Consider the following 12,254-nt stretch of genomic DNA (forward strand, 5'->3'; position numbering starts at 1 on the left):
CCCCCCCCCTTTTTTTAAAAAGGGCACATTGTTGTCCAGAGGGCAAGGGCAGGTGGTGCTCTAGCACCCCCTAGTGTCTATCTGTGCACGCCACTGCTCCTAGTGCATGGAACGTTGTAATGTCATCCATAAGCTCTGAGCAGAGGACGGCGCAGACCAGAGTCAACCCCACCGGCCACTTTGAGGCTCGCATGATGACCTCCATTGCCATTGTGAATGCCAGCCAGAGGTGAGTGCATCCTGCCATGATGCCTACTTCCAGGCACTGCCAAGAGGTGGTAAAGTCAGACATGGTAAAGCAGAACTGCACACACACACACACACACACACACACACACACACACACACAGAGAGAGAGAGAGAGAGAGAGAGAGAGAGAGAGAGAGAGAGAGAGAGGGAGCTACAGTGTCCAATGTCCATTATTAACTACACTCACAGCAGCCAATTAGCACTGCCACTGCAGTCCTAATTCCTTCAGAACTCAAGCTGTAGATCTGCAGCTGAAGATCAACCTACACCTCTATGTCTGTCAGTCTCCATACCCTCTCTCTCTCTCTCTCTTTCTCTCTCTCTCTCCTCACTTTGTATAGCCACACACGCGCACCCACGCACGCTCGCGCGTGACACACACACACACACACACACACACACACACACACACACACACACACACAGAGGGTCGAGGAGGAGGATCATTCGAAGGCGACGCTCTCACTCTAGTTCGCGCAGTCAGTCAGTCAGCCGGTTGGTTGGTTGGGTCAGTCCGTTAGATAGTCCATCTCTCTGACTCTCTCTCATGAACACTGCGGAGCCAAGCAGCTTGACCCATAAGAACCGACAGACAGACAGACAGACAGATATCTGTAACAAAACGGGACCAAAGGACTCTAATAATTATTTTCTCTTTTCTTTTTTTCACACGAAGGAATATGTCTTCTTAGGCTACACATTTATGCTTCACGACTTTTGATAAGCACGCAAACCAATTGACTTCACCGCCACGCGAACGATTATTATTAACATCATGCATCTGTTGGGAATATCTGTGCTACTGGCGTATTTTCTCTACAGCAACTTTGCCAACGAATCCGGCCACGATTTGGACCACAGCGACTATTATGATTATTATTACGAGCAGGAGCAAGGAGACGAACCGGTAAGAAAGTCATATATCCATGATGTCCATGATAAACCTTAATTGTTTAATAGGTATAGGCTGCCGCCTAACGGATTCCATCTGGGATCAATTAATATCCTATAGGCCTACAAGACACTTAATTGTTAAGTGCATGCATGTCTATCGTAACTCTCAGAGTTACAGACCTGCAAGGGTCCATTTGGTTCCATTTGTTACACTCTCAGAGTTACAGACCTGCAAGGGTCCATTTGGTTCCATTTGTTACACTCTCAGAGTTACAGACCTGCAAGGGTCCATTTGGTTCCATTTGTTACACTCTCAGAGTTACAGACCTGCAAGGGTCCATTTGGTTCCACGTGTTACACTCTCAGAGTTACAGACCTGTAAGGGTCCATTTGGTTCCACGTGTTACACTCTCAGAGTTACAGACCTGTAAGGGTCCATTTGGTTCCATGTGTTACACTCTCAGAGTTACAGACCTGTAAGGGTCCATTTGGTTCCACGTGTTACACTCTCAGAGTTACAGATCTGTAAGGGTCCATTTGGTTCCACGTGTTACACTCTCAGAGTTACAGATCTGTAAGGGTCCATTTGGTTCCATGTGTTACACTCTCAGAGTTACAGACCTGTAAGGGTCCATTTGGTTCCATTTGGTACACTCTCAGAGTTACAGATCTGTAAGGGTCCATTTGGTTCCACGTGTTACACTCTCAGAGTTACAGATCTGTAAGGGTCCATTTGGTTCCATGTGTTACACTCGGAGAGTTACTGACCTTAAAGGGTCCATTAAGGTTCCTATTTGTTACACTTTGTTACAGATCCGTAACGAGCCACTTGATTCTATCAATCATTTTATGGGGACCCCCCCCCCCCCCCATCTATTTAAGGAATCAAAGCCAGCGTGTCAACCACTACAATTTAATAATTAATGTTTGATCATCAATAAGGTCAAAAAGTGATTCTCAACCTCATTCATTTGAAGGACCTGCTGATTTGATAATTTGTCATAATCCCTTTTCAGTTCAGTGTCTGGTGATGATGTCCGGCTTTGGGAGAGTCAGACAATCTCAAATATTCAATCTGTGTACTTGTCATCGCAAGATGCAACTTGAAGTCACTTCTGTCTGAGCTTATATCATATTCAACCATATTTCTATATGACCACATCCTTTAATTTCGAGTGTATCGTCTCTGTCGGGTGGAAACCTCCCTCATATGTCCAAAGTATTTAAGGATTCAAATCCAAAAATTGCAAAAGTAGCAGCAGATCTACAAGCTCTATTGTAGATCTACAAGCTCTATTGTAGATCTACAAGCTCTATTGTAGATCTACAAGCTCTATTGTAGATCTGCTATCTTCTGATGCTTTTGTGTGATGCTGTAATGATCAAGTAAAGTGCACGGCATTCGCTTAGAAAGAAATCACACCCGTGTGAACTGAGCAGTACAGGCTGCTCAACAGGTATTGCAGCTGTTCGTTCGTACTCTAAACAGACAGACAGACACAGTCCAATTCCCATTTCAATGACATCATCATAGACGAGCGGTACCCAAACTGTGGGCCGGGGACGTCAGGACATTGCAAGTGGGCCCCCAAATAATTGGCAAAACACTTTATTGATCAAATACAGTAATTCATCTAGGCCTATTGATTTATATATTATATATGTGTGTGTATTAATATTTTTTTTACTTGAGTTTTGAGTAATACGGTATAGAACAGACTTCAAAAGACCTGAAGTAGAAATAAAAGCTTCAAAACATTGTCTTTCTAAGACGTTTGTGAACAGAGCGGGTCAGAAGCTATTTCTTGGAGACTACTGTCGGCCCCAGCCAGCCAGGGGAGCTTGTTGCAATGGTTGCAAAAGGATACATGTCTAAATGTGACAGTCAGAGATTGTTGGAATGTTCAAAGTGTTTAACCCTTTGGAATTTGGAACAATATGCCCACTAACATAAGAGTGTCCATCATCCTATTTATTAAAGGTCCAACTAAAAGGATGGATCAATGGAACATCCAGACCCCCAGGAACTTTTCCGCCGAGCCTTCGTCTGAAACGGTCGAGAAATGACAGTTACCCGATGTGAGAGAGAGAGAGAGAGAGAGAGAGAGAGAGAGAGAGGGGGGGGCGGGGGGGGGGGGGGAGAGAGAGAGAGAGAGAGACACTGGGTTAGAAAGGTCCTTGCTGAGAGATTAAGCTTGAAGACATTTCTTCGGCAGGCAGAGAGACAGAATGAAAGAGGTCTTAGTGGGCAGCTTAAGGAGAGACTGTTTTCAAATGAGCCTGAGAAAAGAGCGCATGGGGACAGGTGTCAGCAGGTCAAGTGTGTGTGTGTGTGCGTGCATGCATGCATGTGTGTGTGTGCATGCATGTGTATACATGTGCATGTGTTTGTATTAATAGGGTTAGACACTTAAGAGGCTGGTTTTAGCTGTTATTGGGGTTAGACTTTCCCAGTTTCCCGCTATTTTATTGTGTGGCGATGTCACACTCGTAAAAATAGCTGATCTGCAACCGGACTAATTCCAAGTCATTTTCAATGGCGTCCTAAAATGTTGATGACCTCGCAAGTATAGTGTTGTTACGTGTTTGTGTGTGTGCGCGCATGTGTGTGTGTGTGCCTGCATTTGTGTGTGTTTCTAAGGGCTAGATAAGGGGTAAGTGCTAAGCACTAACATGTGGCTATTTGATCATACTATAGCCTTAATTGGCTGTGATGAGTATGATGCGATAGTTCCTACGTCCCCCCAGGCCTGTCTCAGAAACAAAATGGATTGTAACATATTGCTGCCAGATGAATCACACATTTTTCTCCTCTTTTTTTTGTCAGGAACTACTGTATATTGTTGCTGTCGGGCAGAAACCTCTTATCTCATATATCTCTGTAAATTAACGTCCTATACTTGATCACACTACAGCGTCACACAAACGCATCAAAAGTAGCAGATCTACAAGCTCAAAACACGGTGCAAAATATCTGCTTCTTTAGATGCTTTTGCGTGTTTCGAGCTTGTAGATCTGCTACTTTTGCTATTTTTCAGATTTGGACATATGAGACAATATAAGATAAGGTTATTTTTCACCAAGAACATACTGTGTGTTAGTTAGTTAGTTAGTTAGTTATTTAGTTACAGTGTCCTGAGGTTTCTCTGGAGGCTTATGAGAACAGCATGGCAGAAGAAGATAATACCTAAAGTGTGTATAGGGCAGGTGGAGATGCAGTGAACTTCAGCTAATTCCGTCCAACTTCCCTATACTAAACGTTGAGGGCAGAATCTTCTTTAGTGTCATTGCGGAGGATGAGGATGGCCAAGTATCTGCGAAGAAACGAGTTCATTGACACATCTGTACAGAAGGCACTGTATCAGTGTTTCACGACTCACAACTAAAGGGCTTGATAAAGTTTAATAATAGCACATTTACAAGGTCATAACATGTCACAACGTGACACTAAAATGTGTTAACCAGCCTGAAAAAATATGTTCTGTTTGCTATAGAGCTGGAGAGATCTAGACCGCTGTTACTGAACAAACACCAATGCATTGCAATGGAATGATTACTATATAAAAATAAAATAAAATAAAATAAAATAAAATAAAATAAAATAAAATAAAATAAAATAAAATAAAATAAAATAAAATAAAATAAAATAAAATAAAATAAAATAAAATAAAATAAAATAAAATAAAATAAAATAAAATAAAATAAAATAAAATAAAATAAAATAAAATAAAATAAAATAAAATAAAATAAAATAAAATAAAATAAAATAAAATAAAATAAAATAAAATAAAATAAAATAAAATAAAATAAAACCCCTGATTAATTAAGGTGCATTTTATAGCTGTATAAACTAAAATAAAAGGAGGAACATGCCAATGTTGAGTCAGGGTTGGCTTTGAGGTCACACTTTGATTTATGGGGGGGGAGCATTGTAGTCGTTTCACTCAGTTTTGATACAAAATCAAATCAAATCAAATCAAATCAAATTTTATTTATAGAGCACATTTTCAAAGACCAGGAGGCCAACCAAAGTGCTGTACAGGAAAAATGACACAAGTAACATAGTAAAACAAAATCAAAGCAACACAAAAGTACACAGGTTATATTACAAAATCGAAGCAACACAAAAAGTACACAGGTTAATTAGGTCAAACATTAAAAGCCAGGGAGAAGAAATGGGTTTTTAGTAAAGACTTAAAGGCCTCTAAGGAAGGAGCAGACTTAATATGAGGGGGTAGACAGTTCCAGAGTTTGGGGCCAGCAACTGAAAAGGCACGGTCACCTCTGGACCTGAGATTTGAATTGGGCACAGTCAGGAGCCGCTGGTCAGCTGACCTCAGGGCCCTGGATGGGGTGTAAGGGACCATGAGTGACGATAAATACAGGGGAGCCAAACCGTTAAGAGATTTAAAAACAAATAATAAGATCTTAAAATCAATTCTGAATTTAACAGGAAGCCAGTGGAGGGAGGCAAGAACGGGAGTGATATGATCACGCTTCCTCGTACCAGTGAGTAGGCGTGCGGCGGCATTTTGGACAAGCTGCAGACGTCTGAGGGTGGACTGGTCCATGCCTACATATAACGCATTGCAATAATCGAGCCGCGATGAGATAAAGGCGTGGATAACTCTCTGAAGGTCAGGCTGGGAAAGGTAGCCCTTGATCCTGGCCACTAGCCTAAGTTGATAAAAACTTGCTTTGACCACGGAGCTAATCTGTTTATCAAATTTAAGGTTGTTATCAAAGAACACACCCAGATTTTTGACAGATGAGTGGATATTTGCACTGAGGGGTCCCAAAGTGGCAAGGGACGGGGCTGACTGTTGGCCAAAAATGATAACCTCCGTCTTACTTTCGTTGAGGGTGAGAAAATTATTTAGCATCCAACTTTTGATGTCGGAGATGCAATCGAGGAGTGGCTGGAAGGGGTCTGTGAGCAGACTATTGGTATTTAGAGGTAGATAGAGCTGCACATCATCCGCATAGAAATGAAAAGAGACATTATGCTTCTTAATTATGCTTCCTAGGGGCAGCATATATAATAAAAATAAAATGGGGCCTAAGATAGAGCCCTGGGGAACTCCGCAGAACAGGGGGGCGGTGCGTGAGGAGTATTCCCCGAGCCTGACAGCAAGACTCTGTCAGTCAGGTAGGATCTAAACCACAGTAGAGCCGTACCAGTGATACCTACATAATGCTCTAACCTGGAGAGCAGGATGCTGTGATCCACGGTATCGAAAGCGGCAGTCAGGTCCAAAAGGACCAGGGCGGCCGGACTACCTGAGTCAGCGGTTAAACTCAGGTCATTAAAAACCTTAAGTAGGGCCGTTTCGGTGCTATGACCAGGTTTAAAACCAGACTGAAAAGTATCATGGATACCATGAGTAGTTAAAAATGCTTGAAGCTGTATGTAAACTACTTTTTCTAAAACTTTAGATAAAAATGGGAGCTGGGAAATAGGTCGGAAATTAGCGAGGACGGAGGGGTCTAAATTATTCTTTTTAAGAAGAGGTTTGATAGTGGCGTGTTTAAAATTAGCCGGGACTGTACCCAACTTCAGGCAGGAGTTTATGATTAAAATAATGGTGGGGCCAACAGAACTGAAGACATCTTTCAATAAAGATGAGGGGATGCTGTCCGAGGGGCTATTAGTTGGTCGCAGAGCATTGACAATATCAGTGAGTGCGGTTAGGGAGACAGGCTTGAAATGAGTGAGGGTAGCAGTGGGAGTGGATAGGGCCGGCACCAGGGAAGGTGAGTGGGCAGATCTGAGTGTAGTAATTTTATCTAGAAAGAAATTAAGGAAGTTGTCACAGAGAGTAAGTGAGGGCACAACCGGGGATGTATCACAGGGATTTATGATGGAGTTAAGGACATTGAAGAGGACCTGTGGCTTGTTACTGTTTTTAGACACAAGGTTGGAAATATAGTCCTTTTTTGCAGCTACAGCAGCTTTCTGGTAGTCCCTGAGGCAGTCACGGAGAATCTCTAATGAAACATGAAGTCTATCTTTTTGCCATTTCCTCTCAGCGCGTCTACAGGCTCGTCTGAGATCGCGGGTGTTAGCATTAAGCCATGGCTCAGAGAGTGCTTTAGTGCTCTTAATTTTGAGCTTAAAGGGCGCAACGGAATCCAAGGTGCTAGTGCATGTATGGTTAAACATGGAGAGGAGTTCCTCCGCACTCAGAGTGCTAGTGTGATCAAGGGCCCAAATTGCTGAATTGTTAAAAATGCGGGAGAAATGAGGAGCAGTGGCAGAAGTGATGGTGCGCTGGCGACGGGCAGGGACAGCAGATTTGATTTTGGAACAGGGAATAACGGCAGTGAATAGGATGGGGAAATGATCGGAGATACAGAAGGACGTGCAAATGTCAGTGACAGTGATAGATAGACCATGAGACAAAATAAGATCAAGAGTATGCCCCTTATCATGGGTAGGACCGGTAACTGATTGTGTTAGGTTAAAAGCATCGAGAAGATTAAGAAAGTCCTTTACTAGGGGTTTTGATTCACAGCAGACATGCACATTAAAATCAGCAGAGATCACAATATGATCATAGTTGACCATGACTTCCGATAGGAGGTCACCAAAGTCCTGGATGAAACCTGCGTTGTATTTTGGAGGGCGATAGATGACAGCGCAGAATACATGAGAGGACAGGTTTATCCGGAATTGCTGGAGCTCAAAACTGGGGTAACGACGGGCAGGTTCAATCAGTTGACAATCTAAATTTGAATTAAAAACTGTCGCTAGGCCCCCACCAGTGCTAGTGGTTCGAGGGGAACTGAAGAAGGAACAGTCAGAGGGGAGGAGTTCTGAAAATGCTGAGAGGTCACCTACAGGCTGCCAGGTCTCTGTAAATAACATAATGTCCAATTTGTGAGACATAAAAAAGTCCTTCAGGATGAAAGTTTTATTGATCATGGACCTGACATTTAAAAGAGCCATACTAATGTTTAGTTCGGCCTTGGGTGGAGCAGATGCACGCTTCAGTGGACGGAGGATACGGTGGTTAATGTTATGTCTAGGTAGGGGGAGTGGCACTGAAGGCAGTATATGATTTCTATTGCCAGTTGTTGTTGAAATAGTAGATATATGGGTATCATTATTTCTAGTTATATATGATGATGGTGATGATGACGATGATGATGTGATAGTTATTAAATTTGAGAGAGTATTTGCACGCTTTGGCATAGAAATATTTAACTGTCTATGTGTTATTATTGTTTTAATATTTAGTGTGATAATTGTTGTGTTACAAACTGCAACTGTAAGTGTGGATGTTGGTCCAAGTCCAATGGAAATGAGGCTGGGAATTGAGGCGGAACTAATGGTACTGGAGCTAGGACCAGGGGGACGTCAATCCGTGACGGAAATCACAGAGGTGTCAGGACTGGACTGTGTTGTTGTTGTTATTGTCGAGTAAGGTGAAAGATGATGGCGGAGGCTAACAGTTATATTTGTGGCCAGTGCTTGACTTCCCCGGCTGCTCGGGTGTAAACCGTCTTTGTAGAAAAAAGAAGCACGGTGCAAAAAAAGATTGAAGTTGTCAATGTAACCGATATCATACGTGCGACAGAGACGCTGCAACCAGGCACTCATGCTGGCGAGTCTAGTGAACTGCTCATCACTACGGCCAAAAGTTGGGATGGGGCCGGAGAGGAAGAATGGCATTTTAGAGCTGCGTAGAAGATCAATCAAATGAAGAAATTCATCTTTTGTCAACTCCGATTGGCGGAGGGCTGTGTTATTGGTTCCGACATGGACTATAACACGTTTAATGGTGGATGGGAGAGACGGCAGCAGTTCTTGGAGCGCTTTGGTGATTGTTTTTATCGTGGCACCGGGGATGCAGACTGTAGAAACATTAAAGAAACGAACACGTTTTATGATGGAATCACCAATGAGGAGCGTAGTTGGATTAAAGAGTGGACGAGGGGGCTGAGTGGATTGAGTGGATTTAGGGGACATCAGGGCTGGAGCCGTGATGGGGGAGGGAGGAGGTGACGAGAGCGTGGATCCAAGTGTTACTGGTGCCTCAGCATCAGGCTGTACTTGGTCCTGGGCATAAGATTTGTCCGATGATGGGGCAGTCTGGTGAGCTGAGAGACCCCCAGAGAGCCTGGACACGGCGGACCGCCTATTTACGGCAGATGATAACATCTGTAGGCGCGCAGATGTGTGCGACCCCCTATTTGCCATCTCGGTGGATTGTTTGGCTATTACTACAGGGACAGGGGTATTTTGCCCAGGGAGCATGGGGAAGTCCTGATCTCCCAACATGGCGAAGCTATTGCTGGTGGATATTTGAAAATCATGACGGGATTTATTTACTACGGAGTGTAATTTATTTCCCTTATTCCGAGGAGCTATTTCCCAGGGGCCATCCAGGCCAGGAGTGGAGCACAACTGACGTCGGACTTTGGGCTTAGTTCCACACAAGGCCCAGTGGTTGGGCTCCATTTGGACAGTGATGTCCAGGTCCCGCCTGACCCCCGTTGGGGCGGCGGGTCTTGTGCGCACCAACATCGGGACGGTAACGTCCAGGTCAACCGCTGCTTCAGAGGACGCAGCCGCGGTAGTACCTATGTATACTTCTGGATCGGATGAGTCTATTTCCAGGGCAAGTGGGACAGCATCAGGGCATATGGAATCTAATAGTAGCTCATCATCGTGGATTTGGTGAAGGATGGTGATTCTTCCCTCCAGTTCAGCAACTCTTTGGGATAGATGGAGGCAGCCGTCGCAGTTTGAAGGTGAGGTAAGTGGAGGCATGGTGGTGGAGGTGGTGCTGGGGAAGAAAAAGAGCTTTGGCCAGTAAAGGTGTAACGGAAATGTATAGGTGATGTAAGCAGGGTGAGAAGTTGAGGTAGACGGCCAGGCAGCACAGTAAGGCAAACGTCACAGCACAGCAAACGTACCCGCAAGGGCTACACGTCGGTAGCCCACAGCGAGAATTAATCACAAATCATATGGCACGACAGGTCCTGACTGGAACGGAACTCACCGGCGTAGGCCCAGTGACTGGGCCTACTGCGTTGTATCCGCGTCTATGACTTGATGGTTCCTTCTCGGTGATGGCGTGTGGCTCCGGTGCTGGAAGGCTGCTCGGCTGGCTGCCAGCCAACGCCCAGCAGGCTAGCTGTCAAACTAGCCCTGGGCTAACGCTGGTTTCTATCGGGCCGATATAAGGCAATAACCGGACTTTTAATCTATGCATCCGATAGTTTAGACAAGTACTTTAAGAGGCTGTGGTCTGACAAGATTAATAAAATAAAATAAAGCCTGCATATGTTTAAAAGTGACCGGCGTCAGAGGAGCTGCTGTCAAACGCTGCTGCTGTCAAAAGCATGGGTCAACCGGGGCATCGTTCCCAACTGCTACAACGTAGCAGGATCTCAGCAGGAGGAGGTATCAGACATAACACAAAATAGTCGTGGGGCACTTGTTTTCCTGTCTGTCTGTCTGACTGTCCGTCCGCCCGTCTAGTATCGGAGAATTTGTAAATCATAAAGTAAAGTGTACAAATGTAATGAAATGGGCCGCTACGCTACACTCTCTGATTTAAATTTACACTCAGGACTTCAGGACTTCAGCCTTGTAGCAACGGGACCCAGAGTACAAAGATAGACAGAAACCGAGGAGGTTTTGAAATGCACCGTGAGGTCTTAAATGACTCCGCTAAACTCATAGCGCTCGCTTCGCTCCGTTAGGCTTAGCGGGCACGCTTTCATCTCCCCCGCCTCGCCTCGCCCGGAGCTCGGACGGGTTGTTTTCCGTGCCATTCATCTTCATGTCTCTCCAAGTGGTTCTCATTTGATTTGCCTCCACTCCGCTCCGTGCCATGTTTTCTTTGGCATTCCAACTCCTAAATTTCCCTTTTCGCCCTGTGGGTCCCGTTGCTACAAGGCTGAAGTCCTGAAGTCCTGAGTGTAAATTTAAATCAGAGAGTGTAGCGTAGCGGCCCATTTCATTACATTTGTACACTTTACTTTATGATTTACAAATTCTCCGATACTAGACGGGCGGACGGACAGTCAGACAGACAGACAGGAAAACAAGTGCCCCACGACTATTTTGTGTTATGTCTGATACCTCCTGCTGTTTACATGCATGACTGATACAGTATTCAATCAATCAATCAATCAATCAATCAATCAAACAGACAGTAAAGGAGATGGTTGCGTGCGGTGCACGCAACCTCACTTCTCGCCCTCAGGGCCGCTTACTGGCAATATTCTAATCTAGAACGAGTTGTACGGGTGAAAATCTTCATAACTCAATCCTGTGCCCACCGAAGTTCCGAACGTGTGTGGTCGGTTTTACGATAAATTGCTTAATTTTGATCGCTATTCTAGCAGAATTCTATTATTATCTATTATTCATGCATTCAGTCAGTCAGTCAGTCAGTCAGTCAGTCAGTCAGTCAGTCAGCTTTGGGGGAGACTAGTTCACTTTTATTAGTTTACTTTATTACGCAGTTTGAGTGCACACCGTGCATGCCACCCTAAACATGCATGACTGATCTTTCTGCAGCACCTTCTGTGTTCTGTCCATGATGTGGATTGTGGAAGTGTGGAAGCAACTGGGAACAGAGTTTTCAGGTTTCTACGTGGGGAAAGCTTTCGCCGAAAATAGACGATAGACTATATGGTCTATTTGTTGTGTTGATTTCCCCACAACACGGACGCTGGGGTTTAAGTGGTTAATCAGTGTGGTGCCAGCCGGGCACCATGTGAGCGTGGGACAATAGCAACGGGTTGCCAACGCAGTTTAAACAATTACAGGAAAATACTTGAAAGTCCTTTTTTTCAACATACCATGATCTGAATGGTCCTGATGCAGCCTTGTCAACCCCACCCAACTACTTCACTGGCTTCTGGTCCCGAGGGGGAAATGACATCACCCAGCAGAGGGCTGCTCAGATGGCTCTTGGGTCCGGAGGGGCTGGCATTGCAAATTGAAGTGCATTTGGGTTGTAGTCAATTTGGAAACAGAGCTGCTGTTGTGGTTTAGATCCAGCGGTGGACTAAGTACTAATACTGCATTTGGTAAATGGTGCATTTATTTATCAACTTTATCCAATGTGCATCACATTCACCCACTCACT

The 12,254-nt window shown here is 44.5% G+C and overlaps 1 protein-coding gene across 1 annotated transcript in view; it reads left to right on the top strand.

Moving 5' to 3' along the window:
* The first annotated feature begins 760 nt into the window (after positions 1-760).
* vegfc (vascular endothelial growth factor c) overlaps positions 761-12,254 on the top strand; it is a 73,363-nt gene continuing 61,869 nt past the window's right edge. Inside the window, exon 1 of the mRNA XM_080759847.1 lies at positions 761-1,156. Coding sequence (XP_080615973.1) covers positions 1,025-1,156 — 132 coding nt within the window. The 5' untranslated portion in view covers positions 761-1,024. The remainder of the gene's footprint in view (positions 1,157-12,254) is intronic.

Source organism: Protomyctophum bolini (assembly GCF_963924005.1).
Source record: "Protomyctophum bolini genome assembly, chromosome: 3".
Lineage (NCBI taxonomy): Eukaryota > Metazoa > Chordata > Actinopteri > Myctophiformes > Myctophidae > Protomyctophum > Protomyctophum bolini.